The sequence below is a fragment of the Crotalus tigris genome, unplaced genomic scaffold (genome assembly GCF_016545835.1).
Source record: "Crotalus tigris isolate CLP2741 ecotype Arizona unplaced genomic scaffold, ASM1654583v1 scf7180000018155.2402879, whole genome shotgun sequence".
NCBI lineage: Eukaryota > Metazoa > Chordata > Lepidosauria > Squamata > Viperidae > Crotalus > Crotalus tigris.
The window spans coordinates 2351972-2372065 of NW_024096851.1; the positions used below are offsets into that span (position 1 = coordinate 2351972).

Below are 20094 nucleotides of genomic sequence, written 5' to 3' on the forward strand. Positions count from 1 at the left end.
GAGGATATCCTGCTTGAGCAGGGGGCTGGACTAAAAGACCTCCAAGATCCCTTCCAGCTCTATTCTGAGAATGTCTTTAACCAGTCAAGGATGCATTTGCGCGAATGGCCTCTTTTAATGCACCCCCTCAGTATTAAAATAAAACCAAAACCTGCTAACTAAAAAAAGGGGAAGACGTCGACACCATGTGAGCCCACTTAAGCCAACTCTACAGAAATTTAAACATCCTTAAATTAGCTTTTGCTTTGCAAGCTTAACGAAAAGGAGAGCACGATTTCCCCGGTCAACCGTTTTGTACCGCTGTACCGTCGAACACGTGGACAGTCGATTAATTTTTTTTATTTTTTTGCTTGCATAGAGTCAGGAGCCGGGTAGCACCGTTGGCTTTTCTGAAACGGAAGAGAGCTTCCAGAAAGGTAGCAACGCCTCACCTGTAGTAACCCGCCCCGCCCCCGTCGCGGAGAGCCTTCCCTCTTCCTGCTGCAGTTCGTAAGGCGTAAGACGGCCGAGGCAGTAAGCGAGGCAGCGGCGGCCGGCAAGGGAGCAGCGAAGGAACCAGTTCCCGCCTCGCGCCTAATCCCCGGGCCTCCCTAAGGAGCGGCTGCGGTGGCCGAGCCCGCCCCTCTCCCAGCCTCCTTCGCGGCTCCCCTCCCTCCCTCCTTTTCCTTATTCCCATCCTGAAGCGAGGCGGAGTTGGAGCTTCGGTCGCCGCTGTCCCTACTACCGCCGCCACCTTCTCTCCAGCGCCGAGCGGAGCGACGCTTCCACCAGCTCGGAGACTTCCCCAGAGGACAGCGAGGGTGTGTGCCGGGGTGCGTTGCTGCCGCTGCCTCGCCGCCGTTCCTGCCAGCGCCGAAGCCGCGGGAGGAGCGACTCGAAGAGCCACAAAGGAGCGCCGACGGCGAAGCCTGTGTTGCCAGCGGAGTCGCCATGAGTTGGGGCACGGAGCTCTGGGTGAGTCCCAGTCCCCCCCCCCCCACACACACACCCCGGTTTCTCTTCATTGTGCCCAGGGTTCGCGACCACCCGGGGGAAAAGAGCAGGGCTTGCTCGGCCGGCTGTGTGTGTGTGTGTGTGTGTGTTTGTGTGGTTAGGCGAAGAAGCCCCCTTGCCCTGCAATCTCCGTGTGGCCGGGAGCGGGAGGTCGCGCGCGCCTGGGCTGCTTTGTTGAACGAAGTAGTGGAAGCGCCTCGGGGGAGAAAAGGGGAGGACTCGGGTAACGTGGGGGTCGGACCGTTTCCCACGTCTGTGGAGGAGGGGGCGGGGCCCAAACGAGAAATTCCCCCTCTCTCTTCCCCCCTCCTCCTTTTCCAGGGCTTAGAATCCTGAGATAAGGTTGATCTTAATTCATAGGCTGGATTCCTCTCCGTGCGGTTTTCCAAGCGGTGGGTGCAGGACGTCGGTTCCATTGCAAGAGCGCTGGGTCTTTTCGCAAAGGGAGTCCACAGCATCTTCCCTCTCCCTCCCTCTCTCTTTCCCTCTCCTTAGGGGAGGGGGGAGAGAGAGAGCTTGAGCTGCTTTGGCTGGTCGTGCAGATTTTTCTTTCGCTCCTTAAACAAAGAAAAGAGAGCTTCGACAATACAGGGCGCGAAAGGGACACATGGATTCCTGCTTGGCGAGGCCAAGGAGGGGGGTTGTTAGGTGACGGTTTCGTTCTCAAGGAAGAAACTGAAGGCGGTGGAGTGTCTGCTAGGTTGGTCCTGCTATCTTTGGTGTGAGTCAGCTGTGCCTGAGATTGCTTTGGGAAGCTAGACCAGGTTGGGCTTAGTAGGGAAGGTGTAGTAGAAAAAGAAGGGAGGTATGTTAAGTAGGCAGGCAAAATGAGCTAACTAGCAATCAAAGCTTTCTTTGGGTTTTAGCTGAGTTCCAGGGCTAAAATGAGAGGAATTCTTGATTGTCACCTTACTGTCAGTGTACATATGAGGTCTGAGTCACTCAGAAGCCCTTATATTTACGTTCTCAAATACCACACCTTGGTATGGTATATTTTCTTCTTGGTATTATAGTCTCTTCTCTCAGATAACTGAGTAATTGCAAAGCAGATAGTTAATCGGTTCTGCTCTTTTTGTGCATATTTTTTTAAGAAATGGTTATTAAACATTCCTAATAGAAACCATGGTGGGAAGCCAAAGTACACAGCCCCATGGAGCCAACAACATAACAGGATCTATACACATCACTTGCCACTGGGGCACTCTGCATGCAATTGTTCTATTGATTGTGGATGGGAAGTAATAGGCAGTGTGTATGAAGGACAGTCTTGATATCTAGTGGTTAATTTTAGTGGTTGTATTTGTTAATCGGAGTCCTGGCTCTGCTTATTTTTACCTTAATTGTGGCCAATTGCAGCCATTTCCGGTTCGGGAAGTACTATGCTGGGTCACTCATGTCTTCCTTATCTCACACCTGGGTTCCTGCAGTTCCTGTAGATTGATGTTGAAACCCTTTTGGAAACCTCAGCTGGTACAGCATGCAGTTGCCCATATAATTATGAGCACATCAACATTTTTCTGTTAACTGTGTTGCTTCTGGAACTGCACTCACTGAGTACCAGTTAGCTTCCAGGTACAATTTAGCGTGCTGATGGTTACCTTTAAAGATCTTTATTGTTCAGGGCTTGGATATCTGCAAAACTACCTTCTCTGGTTATTTAATTAGTAAATTTATATGCCTCCCATCTCCCGGATAGGGTGACTCTAGTTCCTAGTGAGATCTGTCTCCCAGTGAGATTGGGATGAGAGGGTTTGCTGAAGGTCCCTTTTTTGAGGGACCTACTTCAATAGCTTAGAGGCTGTGGTAATTTAACAGCATATATTGATTATAATAGAAGAGAATATATATATAGCTCAGGATTAAAGTGTGGAGTCATTGATGCTTTCTGAGCTTGGTTGTTTGCTGATGTTACTTACGCAGGTAATAAAACATCTACAAGCAAACCGTGAGGCTCAGCCCCAAGAAAACCACATTGAATGATTCAGTGGAGTCAGTTAAGGAATAGGAATTTTGACATCAGAGTAGGTAGATTTGTTTTCTTGTGCACAAGTATGAACTGATTCCTTTAAAACACTCCAATTCAAAAACATTGTCCAAACTTTGTGCAGTAACTTTAATATGATACTGTATTTTTTCATTTCTATTTTGGTGATTTCTGTAATATTACAATATTGTATCTGATTATTTATTACATATACCTCCCAGCTTTAATCAAGTCCACATATGTTGGAGAGGGGGAGAGAGAGAGAGAGAGAGAGAGAGAGAGAGAGAGAGATTAGCCCAAAGTCACCCACTGAGTTGCTGTGCTGAAGATAATTTAAAATGTGCCCCCCCATTCCTAGTGCAACATTTTAAACCATTACACTACTCTGATTCTTCTGTCAAATTGTATTTTAAATTGTTTTGAAGCATACTTTTATTTATATTAGTAAATTAAAACATAGTAGCATAACTTGTATAGCTGTTCTGACACACATAATGTTAATTGAAAGTAGAAAATGTGTCAGGAAATGTGGAAAAACATTTTTTTAAAAAATGATTGTAAATTAAAGTGTATATGAAATGAAATGTCTTTAAAATCTTTAATCAATTTAATGAGTTTATCATCTGGGGAAAAAGTTGGACAACTTGCTGCTTATTCTCTGGGAATGATCTGTCTTTAGGCATTGACTGTATTTTTACATGTTGAAGCAACTATCTAATACCCTGTTCTTTTGCTTCTGACAAGCAAAGTCAGTGGGGAAGCCTAATTCACCTAACCCTAATTTAACAACTGATGTGATTTCACTTAACAGTGGCAAGAAAAGTTATAAAATGGGACAAAACTCACTTAAATGTTTCACTTAACAACAAAAATTTTGGACTCAATTGTGGTCATAAGTGGAGGACTATCTGTATAGCAGGTGTGTATACAGGGTGGCATTTTGATAAAACTAATCCTCCTTTACCAACCACAGTTGAGACCAGCAATTCTGTTGTTAAGCAAAGTGAATACTAAGTGAAACCACAACTGTGCTTATGATATTATTTCAGCTTTCCTTTGCTTTATATACCTGTGAAGGTTGTAAATGGGATTGGTCTCAAAGGCACTTTATCATCATGGTTGTAACTGCAAACAGTTGCTAAATAAGGTCTACCTCTACATTATCTCTGTAATAAAGATAACACATTTAGCTAATTTTGGTAAACTATATAAAATATTCTTTCGGCTGTTTGGTTAATGAAGACAAAATAACCTCTTGGTCAGTTGTGCTTCAATAGCATTAGAACCAGGTCAAGCGGTTTTTAGGGAAGTCTGAAAATATTTATTTTCTGCAGTAATGTTGAATCCTCTTATCTTTCTGGACATTTTCTTCTGGAATATGTTTTTCAAAGAATGATGCATGTTAATTTTTGTATTTGCACTGATAACTTTTATTTTGCAATTTCAGTAGAATTTTAAGAAAGGGAGATTCAACCTATCCTTATTAATTTGAGCTAATATGCTGGTAGTTATTTTGTGTTTTGTAAACATAAACACATCTACTTCAAGAATGCAAACCATCCTGTATTTTATCTTATTAATTAAAACAATTTTTTTGAAGAACAGAAAATGATATCTTTCTCTTTTATGAAACAAGCTTGTCCTGTATCTTGGTAAGTAATTGTAAGTAATTGCTAAAGACAGAGAAGAAATATATCCATATGGCTGTGTTCTTATAGTTAAGTTTTTATTGTTTTAAGTCATTTGTTTTGTGTTTTATTTTATCATAACTTGTGAATTTGTTTTTGTCAATATACTCTTTTGTAGATAAATTTAAGAAGTATCTTAGTATGATATGAGAATCCAGCCTTCATGCATTTGTCAGCTTTCTAGTGGTGTCACTTCATTATTTTTTTCCCAGCCATATATATTTAAGAAGTACTTTTAGCCTGATTTGAGAAATAGAGATTTGATAATAACACTGTGTAGAAAAATGAATGTAAAATCCCCAAATTTCACCAGAACGATGAAACATGGGCTTTAAGCTTTTTCCTTATATGAAGTTGCAGTAATGAACAAAAGGGGCAGAGGTTGCATCACAATGCATGTTTTGTCATTTTGCTTTCTGTGCATCCCTATGACTATGTAGAATTGCAATTAGTGGTAAACTGTTGGAACCAACTAACAGTGCTTATAAGATTATGACTGTAATGACTTACATTTTCACAAAGTTTATAGTTTCTGATGATAGTTCTCTTCATAACTGTTTGAACATGCAAACGTAGATTTTTCTCAAAGCCATCTAAAATGTGTTTTTATTTCCTGCAAGCCGCCTAGAGTTGCTGTGAACAAGCAGGTGGCTATACAAATTTTCCAAAATAAATACATAAATAAAAAGTTTCTGGAGAAACTAAGCAACTTACATATTCAAAGCATATTTCAAAGTTAAACTAGCTTTCTGGTTTTTCTAATGGTGTACAGGTAGTCCTTACTTAACTATGATCTGTTCAAAATTACAACAGTATTGAAGAATGCTAATTTTGGCTCTGCATGTAGTTCAACAACATTATCACTCTTGCCTATTGGCTGCATAATGACCACAATTTATGACTACCAGAATTGCCATCAACAAGCAATGTGGTCATGTGATGTTTTGCCTAATGACTGTTTCACCAAGCAATGAAATTTCTGGTCCCAGTTAGGTTTGTTAAATGAGGATTACCTGCGTTTGTAAAAGCAAAATTCAGCCAATATAATCCAATTACAAGTGGTCCTTATTTAGCAACTGCTCATAGTTACAGCAGTGATGAAAAATTAACTTTACAATCAATCATCACATTTATGACTTTTGCCGGTCTGTAAAGAAGAGCTGAAGTAACCATAAGCACAATAATGGTTTCTCCTAGTGACCATTTTGCTTAAGGACTGACTTACTGATCCCAATTGTAGTAGCTAAACAAGGACTAGCTGTAATTTATTTAGGGATGGCCTGTCAGACTAGTGAACTGTGATAGGTATGTTAGTAGATCAGTTTCAGAAGATACTGCAAAATGTTACTTCTATATTTGATATAGAAGTTTTTCTCTAAAGAATTTGAATGAGATGCTTTTTAAAGCAGTTTTTAAAGCTGAGCAATTATTTCAGTGTTGCAGATAAGAACAAATAGCTCAGAAAAATGTTACCAACTTAGCTGCATATAATGCTGGGCAGCTTGAGTGACAGGTTTGGCAAGTTATTTACCTTGAAGGAATTGTTATTCTCTCTCTGGAATGAGTTAGCAATGGCTAGTTGTAAGCCTTGCTCACTTTACGATAGTCCATGTATGATAAGATTAAAAAAGAATCTCACCAGGCCAATTGCTGTTTCAACTCCATGCAACTTAAGGTTACAGTGTTAGTAGTATCTTCCCAGAAATTGTCTCTGATTGCATGGCTATCTGATATCCTGATCTTGTTTCCATGGAAAATGAATCATTAATCTTGAAAGGGTTTTTACCCCCTTCATAGTTAAATTTTCCAGATTGGCAATGATATATCCCTATGTTTGTAGAAAACATATTTAAATCTTCTGAAGCAAATTGTGTGCTGATTTCTTTTATGAAGCTATTTAGGACAATTGTTCCTCAGACTGCTGTGAAATGGGAGACATGCTTTTTTTTAAAAAAACTGAGTCTGTTTTCATTTAAAACTGATGTCATTCACTAAGAGAAAGGGGGAAAACATTTCCAACATTTTTTTTTCATGTTCAAGCAACCTGAACATAATGAAGGTGGAAAAATAAGGAAGATAAATTCTATAAATAGAAGCAAATGGTTCTCAGATGTTATGCTGTTAAACAATTAATTGTTTCTCAGACAATAGTTTGAAAAATGGTGTTCCATTTCTGCTTTTGAAAGATAAAAATAATAATGATACCATAATGAATTTGCAGCTTCTTCAGATGTATGAAGAAGTGAATGATATTTCTGTATACATGAACTGAAGTACAAGAGTGGAAAACCAAGCTTGAGAGTTTAAGAATAGAAGGACATAAAATATATCCTGCTTACGTTTGGTAGAGCTTTGTATGATTTATGAAATAAAACATGAAGACAACAAAAAGGCAGAACAGTAATGAAAATATTTAAAGGACAATTTGAAAATTGCAATAATAGAACTGTATATTAAAGGCTATCCTAAAAAGGAAGAACTTCATTCCGTCTTTGAGAGGCTGTTAATGAGGTAAAATAATGACCGTCCCCAAAAAATCATTCCAAAGCCTGTGTAGAATTCCTCCCAGATATGAGATGGATATGAGTTGCTCCTGAAATATATAAGAGGGCTTGACAGAAAGTCAGATTTATACAGGAAGAGGAGGAGGAGGAAACCTCCCAATATCCTGATTGTGCAGGATCTTTAATCAACATCAGCACTCTGAATTGTGATGACATCCTTCTGAGAGAGAATGCATTCATTTCAGTTACTCTCCTGTACATTTCCAGTTAACAAATAAGCTGTAGCATTCTGGACCAGCTGTGTTGTAGTAATCCAGACTTGATGAAATTTAGATGTTTTTCAAGTGGCCTGAGAAACTTTTTTTTTTTTTTGAGTCAAGGTCACTTTCAATCAAAATCACTCCAAACTGCATTACTCTTTTCAAGAAGAATGCTACATCATTGTACTCAGGTAGTATCGCAGTTAGTTTATTGCCTTCTTGGAGTGAAATGGAAAAGTTAATAGAGGAAGAGGAGTAACAGAGTTAGGTGTCATCCACATAATAATGACCTAACTCCCCCCCCCCCGCAGTTATACCAGTACCCTTCTAACAGTATTATGCTGTTATATATGCTAAATAACATAGGGAATGCTTAAAATCCTATGGAATCATATAGCCATGATGCTGCAGTACACTATTGAATGCACTATTGCAGGCTAACTCTGCTCACATCGCCAGAGTTCGATTCCTTCAATCCTGACTGGCTCAAGGTTGACTCAGCCTTCCATCCTTCCGAAGTTGGTAAAATGAGGACCCAGATTGTGGGGGTCAATATGCTGACTCTCTAAATTGCTTAGAGAGTGCTGTAAAGCGGAGGTCCCCAACCTTTTGGGCACCAGGGACCGGTGTCATGTCAAAAGGTTTTTCCGTGGACCAGAGGGGGTGTGGTTTTGAATACTGCCTGCATCCCGAGGATGGAGCTTAACTTGTTTGTGCAGACCACTTGCTGGTATGCTGTGGACTGGTGCCGGTTCATGGACCGGGGGTTGGGGACCCCTGCTGTAAGGCACTGTGAAGCAGTATATAAGTGTTATTGCTATTGCTATAGACCAGCGAACAGGGAACTCAATAAGCATCCCTTAACATCATCATCTAAGACTGATTACTATCAAATGTATTTTCCAGACGCATTCTTTAATGATTCAGAAGGATACTATGAGTGATGAAACTGAAAATCCACAGAACTAGTTGGGAAGTCGGCCCCTATCTAGTTCCTGACATAATTCCTCAAAATGACCAGGTCTGTATTAACTCAAAACAGTGGCTAAGATCAAACTGAGGTTGATTTAGAAAATCCACTAGTATATCTGTCGTATGGGATTATACTGTAAATAGTAGAAGAGCATTATTAGCAGATAAAAGTATCATGGTGAGATCTGGATTAAGAAATACTATTTATAGTGCTGCCGGTTATCCTAATTTTATTTATTAGATATATTCCTATAATACTGCAACTGGAAAGGCTTTTAATGGCTTACATAAAATATAAAAAACCAATAAGAGCATTATATATTCTGTTCCTTTATAAAAGAAAGGATAGTGTCATACATGGCCACTAGATGTTTTCTATGTAGGATTAAGGGATCAGACTATTACGGAAAGATACAATTTACTGTTAAATAGGTCTGGGAATTGGTGAAGTGTAAGGTTTTTAATTCCTTAATTAAAATAAATATTTTGGAGAACTTCACTGAAGGGTCTGTATAAGCTGAGACTGTCATTTTCTGGAAAAAGAAAGTTCCATTGTAGTTTTTAAAGTGACTTGCTATTAGTGAGTTAATTGGTATGTATGTAGTAAGGTTATACTTGATTCTAATTCAATGGTATCTTGGCAGACAGTTTCTGTACTTAGCCTTTTGGATTATTTTCAGTTCTTCCAACTGTATAATAGTTGTAAAAGAAGAGAAAATAATGGAAGCTGAAGGATTCCATCAAATGTTGATTTTCTGACTAAAATAATTGCCAGATACAATTGGTTCTATAATGTACAAAATCTTGACTCATATTTGTAGTTTTGTTCTGCTATAGAATATGTGTAAGCTGTTGCATCATTTTTGTGTGTCTGCTAAACCTGAAAACTGTTGAATATTTCTAGTCCCTAAAATTATACTACCCTTAAAAACATGTAAAGTCTCATATTGAGTATACATGCTTCATAACTCTAAAACAAACACATTTTTTTCTTTTTGCGCAGAGAAATTAAACTATTTTTTTACAAACATATTCCATACAATTTACCTGTAGTGAGTGCCAAACATTTCATTAAACTGATTTCTATACTGTTTGCTCCTTAGCATTTAAGCATATAAATTATTTGCTGAACAGGGAGGGGTTGTTAAAATCAATCTAGTATCAGTTGGTACAGAGCAAATCTGCTTAATGAATGTTCCATTCTAGCCACTAGCATGATTTTGAGCATTGCAGGATAAATTGTTGCTAACTAAAGGCCCTCTTAACTTAAATAAATTAATTTAGAAATCAATAAAATATTTACAGAATCAGTTAACTAAAGGCCCTCTTAACTTAAATAAATTAATTTAGAAATCAATAAAATATTTACAGAATCAGTTATTGCTTATATAAATAAGACCTACAGGCTAATTCCTAATATTATGTTGAATAATAGTTTTCCCCGTTCCAGTGGTAAATAGAACATTGTCATGATTCATTGTTTAGCTATTAGTGCATCGGTAGCTACAGAAATGAAAACTTTTCTGATAATGATAAATTATGGACAGGTATCATAATATCCTTGGAAACTTTGCCTGCCATCTCAATATTGCACTCTGATGGCGTTTCTGTTCACTTATCAATGTATGACATTGTCTGGATAGCCTTATGATTTTTCCTTAGCAAGATCATGTAGCTGGAAACAATGTAGTAGAATGTATTTCCTATAGAAATCACGGTGTTATTTTCTGTACCATCTTGCTGTGCATAAGAGGCCAACATAGGAATTCCAAAAGACTTTGTAAAGCAATTGGTACTTCCCCGTAGCTACATCTAACTTATTATTTTGTAGTATGGAAAGCCAGGGATTGTAGACCTAAAGAAGAACAGAAAATATAACTGGAGGGTAAGAGTTTTTGAGTAGGATACGATAATGTAAGAAAATGAAGGTGTTTTGTACAATAGTAGTATAAGATCATGATTTCTATAAGCTAGGGTCATTTGGAAGAAATGTGTGGTAGAAAAGTTGTGTGAAAGAGTCTTTTGATATCTTTTTAGTAAGCCCAGGATAGAACGATTATTGATACTTTTGAACTTTGGTGTGGGAGAAGACTCCTGAGAATATCATGGATAGTTAAGAAAAACAAATGGCTTGTTAAACAAATCATCCCAGAGTTTTCACTTGGAGAACAAGTGACAGGGCTGAAATGATCGTCAAATTAAATCTTTAGTATGGTAATAGACCAGCATACAAATGATAATATTTTGAACACAGTGTGCAAAGACCTATCTCTGGAGAAACTCTAATACTGAAATAGTAGGAAAGAGATAGGACCAAAATGGATGGATTCAATTACAAGGCTGATGGGTGAATTGTTGGAAACCCTAAAAGACCAGGCTAGGGAGAGGGACAGATCCTGGAGAAAATCTATTTATGTGATTGCTAATAGTTGATACCAACTTAACAGCATGTAATCAATATTGTTTTGGACCTAAATAAGAGTGTTGATGATAGCAATGACAGGATGGTCTTGTCAAGATGGATACCAATGCTGGGAGCCAAGCTTCCAATTAGAACATCTACTAACTCCCTGGAAAGACAGTCTTGGCAGTTTTAAAGAATCAACCTAAAAAGTAGCAGTTATTGCAAGAAATTCTGGAAATGTCATTGATATTGGATCCTGGGCAGATCCTACTGAGTAACTTAGTAATGACATCTGAGTTAAAACTGGAATGGAGGCTCATTTTTAACTGTTAATTGTTTTGGATGTTGGAGGTGAATTGGAAAATAATCTGGACAGTGACTGGTGTAATTTCTACTTAGAATTAGCGTATGCCAGCAGGAAATTGAAGATCTCTCTCCATCCAAGAGAGTAGGGAAAATCTGAATACGGGTAGGAGATTCCAGCCTGCAAAATGAGAATTGCAGGAGGAAAAACTCTTGCAGTGTGCAGGAAGCTATATTTATTTTATATTGGGTTCTGTAACTGTGTAGGGAATAAGGGAAGCTGAGATTGTAATGGGGTTGACTATGTGGTTTCTATTCTGGCCTGAGCGGCCTCCTTAATTAGTCAGGCCACGTTTATTTTGATCCTACGTGCTGCTTGTGGTATTGATAGTGGATAGGCGGTTGTGTGGTTGAATGGATTAGAAGATTATGGTTTTGATAAGGCTTATGTGGATGGAATTTGACCATGACTTGGGGTGAAAGCAGGATGGGTTGAAGGAGATTACATGTGAGTGCCAAGGTTGCTATTCCAAGGCAAAGGTGATGATCACCTTTGCCTTGGAATAGCAACCTTGGCAATTCTACCAGTTTTCTCCTAGTTGCCCCATTCCTGGCTCCTTACGGTCAGGTATTTGGAGATTTGAGGGCAAGCTGCTTCTTGTAAATAACAAATTTATGATCACATTTGGTTGAGGATAAACAGGTGGATCTGGAATGCATTATTGAAATCTGATTGGGAAGGAGGCAGTGATTATGTCTTTTCTGAAATCTCCCCCTCCAGGTCCAAGGGCGACAGTTGTCACTTATCTTGTGTGATACCTGAACCCAAATGGGCAGCAAATAAATTACACAGAGAGACACCTTATTTATGATTAGGGAACCTACCTCTTGTACTAAGAGGCTATGAATATCTACATGTTTTGGGTATTAAACTATATCTACCATCCATTCAGATCTGTCTCCAGCTCTGTGATCTTGTCTCTGGTTTGGAGTTGAAGTTCCTTCATTCTTTGACAGAGTAAATCTATATCTCATTGGATCAGGGCTGTGAACAATTCATTGAGCTTATAGCTTCTATTGTAATCATGGACTTATTGCAGGTAATCACTGCCCCAGTACAGGTAGTTGGGCACTCTTCAAATCTTGTATTTTAGAGCAGTTATCCTGCTAACTGGATATGGAGAATATTGTAACAGATCTGTTGGCATGGTCAGATAATTTCTTAGTCCAGCTGATATTGGTTGCCATCTGAGACATCAACATGGGTAAGGGGCTTATTAGGAGTTTCCAGAGAGTTTCAGTTCTGACAATGCCTGATTCAGCTGCTCCGTGGAGAGTTACAGCCTCCTGCGGCTTCCCTGAGTTCCGCGGCTTCCTTGCAGCTCCTCCGGATGGTAGAGAGCTAAATTCCAGCTTACCTTATTTGGCTCTGGCCTTAAGGCGCGAACGCACACGGAACTTTTATAGCCTCCAGGGAACACAGCTGAGCTGTAGAAACAGGATAGATTGTGTTTGGTCACCAGCTACCCCCACGTGGCCCTGAAGCAAGAAGGGGTGTTTTTTCAGTCAGAACTCACCACTATTCAGGGCATCTGAATCAAACTTCCTTCCTTCCCCCTAGCCATGCCCATTTTAAAAACACAAATATTAAATTGATAAATAGACAAATCAAATCAATTCATATTACTCCTGAATTAGACCTGAACTGAAATTCCTTTCAGTCTTAAAAATGGCAGACACAAGCGCAGCCCAAACAGCGCAGGAACCTTCCATCAGCAGCCTTCCTGCTCGTAAAAGACAGAAATCCTCCAAGCAGAGATGGCTGGCAAGATCAAGGCCAAGGCAATATCTGCAAAAAGGCCTTCCAAAACAGCGGATAGGGAAGCTAAACGACGACACCAGGCTCTAGAGAAACAGTTTTCCAGAGCCAAAAGGAGGCAAAACTCCACTGAAGTCGATCTAGAGCCACCCAGTTATGAGGAGGCGGAGGTATTTGGCCCAAGGAAGCCTAGTCAGGAACCTCTGGAAACAGGGGAACGGATCTCCCCTAGGTGAGGGGCCTGGGTTCAGAATCAGGCACCCGTCGCTCAGACAGTCATGGAGCATTGTCTTCAGAACATCTACAATCCCTGATATCTCAGGCGGTCGCACAGGCCATGGCTTCCTCAAGGCACCATCATTCCAAAACAGGGTCTGTGGTTTCAAGGGGTGGCTCCCATCTTTCCCAAGAGGAAGCATCTGTGTATGAAGACTCAATTTCCCCCTCCAGGTCCTCTAAAAACAGGAGGTTTCCTGCAGAGGACCAGGAGCTGACGGATCAGGGGCTGTCTGACGAGGAAGATGTATCCCCAGATCCTCCCCCATTTGTGGGCCTCTTTAGTCCATCTCTATTCAAGACCCTGCTTCACAAGGCCAGCAGCACCGCAAGATTGCTGTGGCTCAAGCATTGGAGAGCCGACATGAAGGCAAAGTGGTGATTAGCGGCAGCATCCTATAAGGGTGGCCGGCTTTTTGGTGAGGCTCTTGATCCTTATCTGATTGAAAACAAGGACAAGTGCAAGATTCTGGCCCATCTGGCAAAGAGAACGGAGAGGAGAGCCTCTTCCTATTCCTGCAGACCGTCCTTTCGATCCGACGCAGGCACAGAGCAAGGTTTCTTTTCTCAGCCCAGGTCAGACCGACGGGGAGAGAACTGGCAACAGAGACAGATTCAGACAACAGTTCCAATCAAAGTGGCCCTTTCAAGGAGCGGGGGGGCACCCCTACCATAGATCCAAGTGACGGCGGGGAGAGTTCCTCCATTGGTGGCAGGCTAGCTCTCTTCGCTCACAAATGGCAAGCCACCACCACGGACCTTTGGGTCTCAAATACTGTCAGATTCGGCCTATCGCTGGAATTCATCTCAACACCCCCGAACCGCTTCATCCCTTGTCCATCTCCAAAGGATCTGATCAAAAGGAACCTCATCAAGGAGGCCATTCAGCACCTTCTGGACTTTCAGGCCATAGAACCGGTAGAAAGAGATCAGTGGGGACAAGGATTCTATTCCATCTTATTCATAGTCACAAAGAGTTCTCTCTCTCTCTCTCTCTCTCTCTGTGTGTGTGTGTGTGTATGTGTGTGTGTGTAGAACAATACTAGACCTAAAACACCTGAACAGCACCTAGCATACAGAAAGTTCAAAATGCAAACCCTCCAATTGATATTAGCAAGCATCAGAAAAGGAGACTTGCTGACGTCCATAGATCTGACGGAGGCCTACATTCACATTCCCATACTTTCGGACCACTGGAGGTTCCTCAGGTTCTACCACATGGGGCAAAGTCCCTGCCTTTTGGACTTTCTTCAGCTCCCAGGGTGTTCACAAAGGTATTGGCAACACTCGCCGCACATCTGAGAACAATTCCTGTGCGCATCCAATGTTATCTGGATGACATTCTCATCCAATCCTTGTCAGTCCAGACAGCGCAGTCAGATCTGGCACTGGCTCTGACAACTCTTCAAGAACATGGCTTCTCAGTAAATTTCCAAAAGAGTCAGACCGTTTCTTCGACCCGCCTCCTTCATCTGGGAGCAGTTATAGACACACAAAAATGCATGGTCCATGTCTCTTGAGATTGTCAATGCATCATTCGAGCCCTGGTCAGGCTCATCCAAAGGAAATGAACCATGACATTTTCCACACTATCACAATTGTTAGGAAAAATAGTGTCATGCCTCACAATAGTGCCTTGGGCACGGCTACATTCCAGAGATCTGCAGTGGTTCCTGCTCCCGTTTCAGAAAAGTGGGATAAGCTCCTCCAACTAAAGAGTAAAGGTTCCGCTAAAGGTCCTAGGGTCGCTCCAGTGGTGGTCTTCCCCAGCGGTAGGGAAGGGACACTTGTTCAAGGAAGTCAACTGAGTCACTCTGACGACGGATGCCAGCTTATTTGGTTGGGGAGCACACCTGCAAGCCCAACTGGCACAACGTCGATGGTTAAAGAAAGACCTAAAACACAACATAAACTGGCTAGAGCTCAGAGCCATACACCTGGCCCTTTGTCACTTTTGCAGCGCAGTGGCGCATCGGCACGTTCTGATTCTCACGGACAACATGGCGGCCAAGGCGCACGTCAACCGCCAGGGAGGCACTCAGTCCAGCTCCCTCATGGCCGAAGCCCAAGTGCTGGGGGCCTGGGCAGAGTCCAGCCTAGCCTCCCTCAAGGCCGAGCACATCTCAGGAGAAGCAAATCACCAAGCAGACTCCATGAGCAGGGTGACGATAGACCACTCAGAGTGGAGTCTGCACCCTGCTCTCTTCAAGGAAGCATCAGAGAGATTCGGCCACCCAGTGCTGGACCTGTTTGCCAGCCCCAAGAATGCCCAACTCCCAAGGTTCTTCTCCCGGTTTCCGGCACCAGGGGCAGAGAGAGCGGATGCGCACTTCAAGTTCAGTGGCCGAAAGGACTGCTGTATGCATTCCCACCGCTTCCTCTGATACAAGCGACCATCAGGAAGATATTGCAGGAACAAGCAGAGGTGATACTCATTGCACCGCACTGACCAAGACGGCCTTGGTTTGCCGATCTTGTAAGTCTATCTACATCTCCACTGCGGAGGATTCTACACGACCAAATCTCCCTCAACCAGGGGTCCCTACTACATCCAGAGCCACAGTGGCTCCCATTGGCCGCCTGGCACTTGAGCGGAGTCTACTAGAAAGAGACAACTTCTCACAAAGAGTCATTAGGACATTCTAGGCCTCTAGAAGGACTACAACTAACAAGATCTATGATTCCACTTGGAGAAATTACTGTAGCTGGTGCAACAGACAACAGCTAGAACCTTGCAGTATCTCTATTCCAGATACCTTAGACTACCTAGCAGAGGGTCTGGATAGGGGGTTAGCGCCCAACACAATTCGTAGCCTGTTGGCCGCCCTATCTACCATCCTCACCTATGGTAACTCTGAACCACTAGCCAGACACCCAGTGGTACGATCCTTCGTTAAGGGCGCAACAAACAGCAGGCCACCCTAGTCCACAGATACCCCTCCTGGGATCTGCCTAAGGTCCTTCAGGCCATCATCTTACCTCCATTTGAACCTGTTCAGACTTGCGACTTACAATACCTGATCCTTAAGATTGCCTTCCTAGTTGCTGTTACCTCAGCAAGGCGCATCTCAGAGTTAGCAGCCCTGTCAGGGAGTATCTTTGTACCTTCCACACGGACAGGGTGGTATTACGTTTGGACCCCTCATTCATTCCAAAGGTCATTCCCTATTTCACAGATCACAGGAGATGGTGCTATCAAGCTTTTGCCCTGAGCCTTCCCATGAATTGAAACGCAAGTGGCACACCTTAGATGTTTGCAGAGTTTTAAAACAATACATCAAGTGAACGGCGCCCTTCCGCAGATCGGAAGCCCTGTTCGTCTCCTTCTACTCTCACACAAAGGTCAAAGGGTCACCGCATCCACGATCGGTAGATGGATTAGAAGGTGCATAGCAGAAGATACAGGGGACAGTCCTTGACAGTCCCCAAACAAATCACTGCACACTCCACGCGCAGCGCTGCCACCTCAGCAGCATGGACATCTCAGGCGCCGATTGAAGAAATATGTAGAGCGGTGACGTGGGCATTGCCTTCCCCTTTTATAAAACATTACAAATTAGATAGGTTCACATCTGTGGAGGCCTCCTTTGGCAGGAGGGTACTCCAATGCGTAGTATCAGAGATTGGGACACAGGCCCAGACTGCTCCCCACCCACAGGGACACTGAGGCTTTGGTATGTCCCATTGGTGGATTCTCCACTCATCATTCTGGAGAAGGGGCGTTGGTCTTACCTGAACACCTTTTCTCAGCATGACGATGGAGAATCCACTCCCACCCTTGAGGCCAGTCAGGTCCTGTGAGGGGAAAGGATTGAGCCAACACAAGGAAATGTAGCCAATGCTTCGCCTCAGTCGAGACTGGGAAGGGGAGGTCTCAAGAGGAGAGGCGGAGCAAAATTGGCCGATTAGTCTACGGGCAGATGATGAGGAAAACCTGTTGGTGGATTCTCCATTGTCATGCTGAGAAAAGGCGTTCAGGTAAGATCAGCGCCCCATCTCTGCTATTTGGAGGCAATCTGGCTTTTGATGAGATTGTTGCCAAACAGATTCTATGAGTGTAAACCCTGAAATGTACCTTGATTTTCTAAGGATCTCTTGATGATGAAAGAGAAGCAATGTCTGAAGCTTCAGTGGAGGAAGACTACAGGAAGTTCTCAGCTTACATTAAGAACTGAGCAGAAAATTTCTGTTGCTAAGTGAGACATTTGTTAAGTGAGTTTTGCCCCATTTTACCACCTTTCTTGCCACACATGTTAAGTGGATCACTGCAGTTGTAAAGGTGGTAACACGATTGTTAGCTGAATCTGCCTTCCCCATTGACTTTGCTTGTCAGAAGGTCCCAAAAGGTGATCACATGACCCTGGGACATTGCAACTGTCATAAATATGAGTTAGTTGCCAAGCATCTGAATTTTGATCACATGAACAGGAAGATGCTGCAATGCTCGTAAGTGTGAAAAATGGTTGTAAGTCACTTTCTTTAATGCCGTTTTAACTTTGTACGGTCACTAAATGAACTATTGTAAGTCAAGGACTACATATAGAAGTAAACCTAACAGCATGATATGAACTCATTTGAGCCTAAAGCAGTGATGGCGAACCTATGACATATGTCGAAGGTGATATACCATGACATTTTGAGTTATACACCAATGTTCAGCAATACCCGATAACAAATAGTCTTGAAAGAAAGTCTTGTGCGATTTGAAGAGGCCATAAAAGAAAGTCTGGCTCTTGTGCGATTTGAGGAGGCCGTGGAAGAATGGGTATGCTCTTTTGTGTCGTCCAGACTCTCTGATCATGCTTTTGTGTGGTTATGGAGGCTGCAGAAGCTGCGGAGAATGACTTGGAACTGCTTCGGGTAAAAACTGTTAGTAGGCCCCCATCTCCATGAAATGATATAGGCCAAACCCACAGACATTTCTCCATTCCAGTCTTCTGGAATGTCTGCCCTCCCCCTTGGAGATGAGATTGCATCTATATCTTCCTAGCAGCTAGTTAAAAGTATGTTACAGATAGTCTTCAACTTACCACAAGATGACATGAAGTGCTGATACCATTTTATAATGCCTTGGTACGACCACACTTGGAGTGATGCATACGATTCTGGTTGCCACAATGTAAAAATGATGTTGAGACTCTAGAAAGAGTGCAAAGAAGGGCAACAAAGATGATTAGGTGACTGGAGGCTAAAACATAAAAAGAATGGTTGCTGGAATTGGGTATGTCTAGTTTAATGAAATGAAGGACGAGGGGTGACACGATAGCAGTGTCCCAATATCTAAGGGGCTGCCACAAAGAAGATGGAGTCAAACTATTCTCCAAAGCACCTGAAGGCAGGACAAGAAGCAACAGATGGAAGCTAACCAAAGAGAGAAGCAACATAGAACTAAGGAGAAATTTCCTGACAGTGAAAATTAATCAGTGAAACAATTTGCCTCCAGAAGTTGTGAATGCGCCACCAACACTGGAAGTTTTTTTTTTAAAAAAAAAACAGACAACCATTTGTCTGAAATGGTGTAGGGCTTCCTGCCTAAGCAGGGGGTTGGACTACTAGATCAGTGGTTCTTAACCTTTTTGAATGAATCGCCCCCTTGAGCAAATGAGGAAGTTGTCCCCCCCCCAACATAACCTCTCAATCACAACATAGGAAATAATTCTTCAATTTATGCAAATACTTTTTTTGTTTTCTTTAAAATTGTCATCAGGACATATTGATACAAATAATTTATTTCCAGTCTTTTTCCCATATCTCAACTGTGTGAAATATTTTGGTGCCACCCGTCACTTTATTCCCAAAATTCTTAACCTTTTTGAATGAATCGCCCCCTTGAGCAAATGAGGAAGTTGTCCCCCCCCCAACATAACCTCTCAATCACAACATAGGAAATAATTCTTCAATTTATGCAAATACTTTTTTTGTTTTCTTTAAAATTGTCATCAGGACATATTGATACAAATAATTTATTTCCAGTCTTTTTCCCATATCTCAACTGTGTGAAATATTTTGGTGCCACCCGTCACTTTATTCCCAAACTTTGTGATACATGTATTTCATTATTATCTTATTTATTCAAGACACTTAAATGTAATGACCACTGAAAACAAAATTCAACTGCAAGAAAGTGAAATGCTCGAAAAGAAAAACAGTAACATTTAATGATTGAATAACAAGTGAAATTTAAGATGCAAAAAGAAATATAAAAAGGGCATAAGAACAAACTGCAGTGCAGGAACTAAGAATTTCAAGACAAAAACTCTGAAACTAAATTAAGATTCGAGGAAAGTATATATAGTCACGCACACTGTAAAAAGGATTAAAAAGACACAAAATATATCGAACTAGAGTGCACGCTAAAAAAGTACAATACAGAGAGACACACAAAACAGCATGTGATGTTTCGAAAGAAGTGCTCCCCCCTCCATCACTGCCCATTTTGGCCAATGGCATGGTTGTATGGATAGAGCAGGGGTAAGCAACCCAAAACACTCAAAGAGCCACTTGGACCCACAAAACACTGGGAGCCGCAAAACCCTTTTGACATCTAAAATGAAAATAACACTACATATATCCTTTTTTACGTTTATTTTATATATATATATATATATATATATATATATATATATATATATATATATATATATATATATATATATATATATGTAGGTCTTTGGTTGTTCGGGTTTTCTCCCACGTAAAATTGGAAGTGTCTTGGCGACGTTTCGACGAAGTCCCATTCGTCATCTTCAGGCTGGTGCTTTCAGCTTCGTGCCTCGAGCAGCAATGTGTGGTCTTAGCTGTTTCTTCCTTTTAACTGCCAGTGGAGGTATGAACTGATTGGGTGGGAGCTTGGCTGTGTTCTGATTGGGTGGAGGTGTGTTCTGATTGGTT

At 41.7% G+C, this 20094-nt stretch overlaps 1 protein-coding gene across 1 annotated transcript in view; it reads left to right on the forward strand.

Annotated features, from left to right (window-relative positions):
* Positions 1 to 454: 454 nt before the first annotated feature.
* Positions 455 to 20094, forward strand: part of LOC120310273 (formin-binding protein 1-like) — a 44729-nt gene continuing 25089 nt past the window's right edge. The window contains exon 1 of the mRNA XM_039348525.1: positions 455 to 954. Coding sequence (XP_039204459.1) covers positions 931 to 954 — 24 coding nt within the window. The 5' untranslated portion in view covers positions 455 to 930. The remainder of the gene's footprint in view (positions 955 to 20094) is intronic.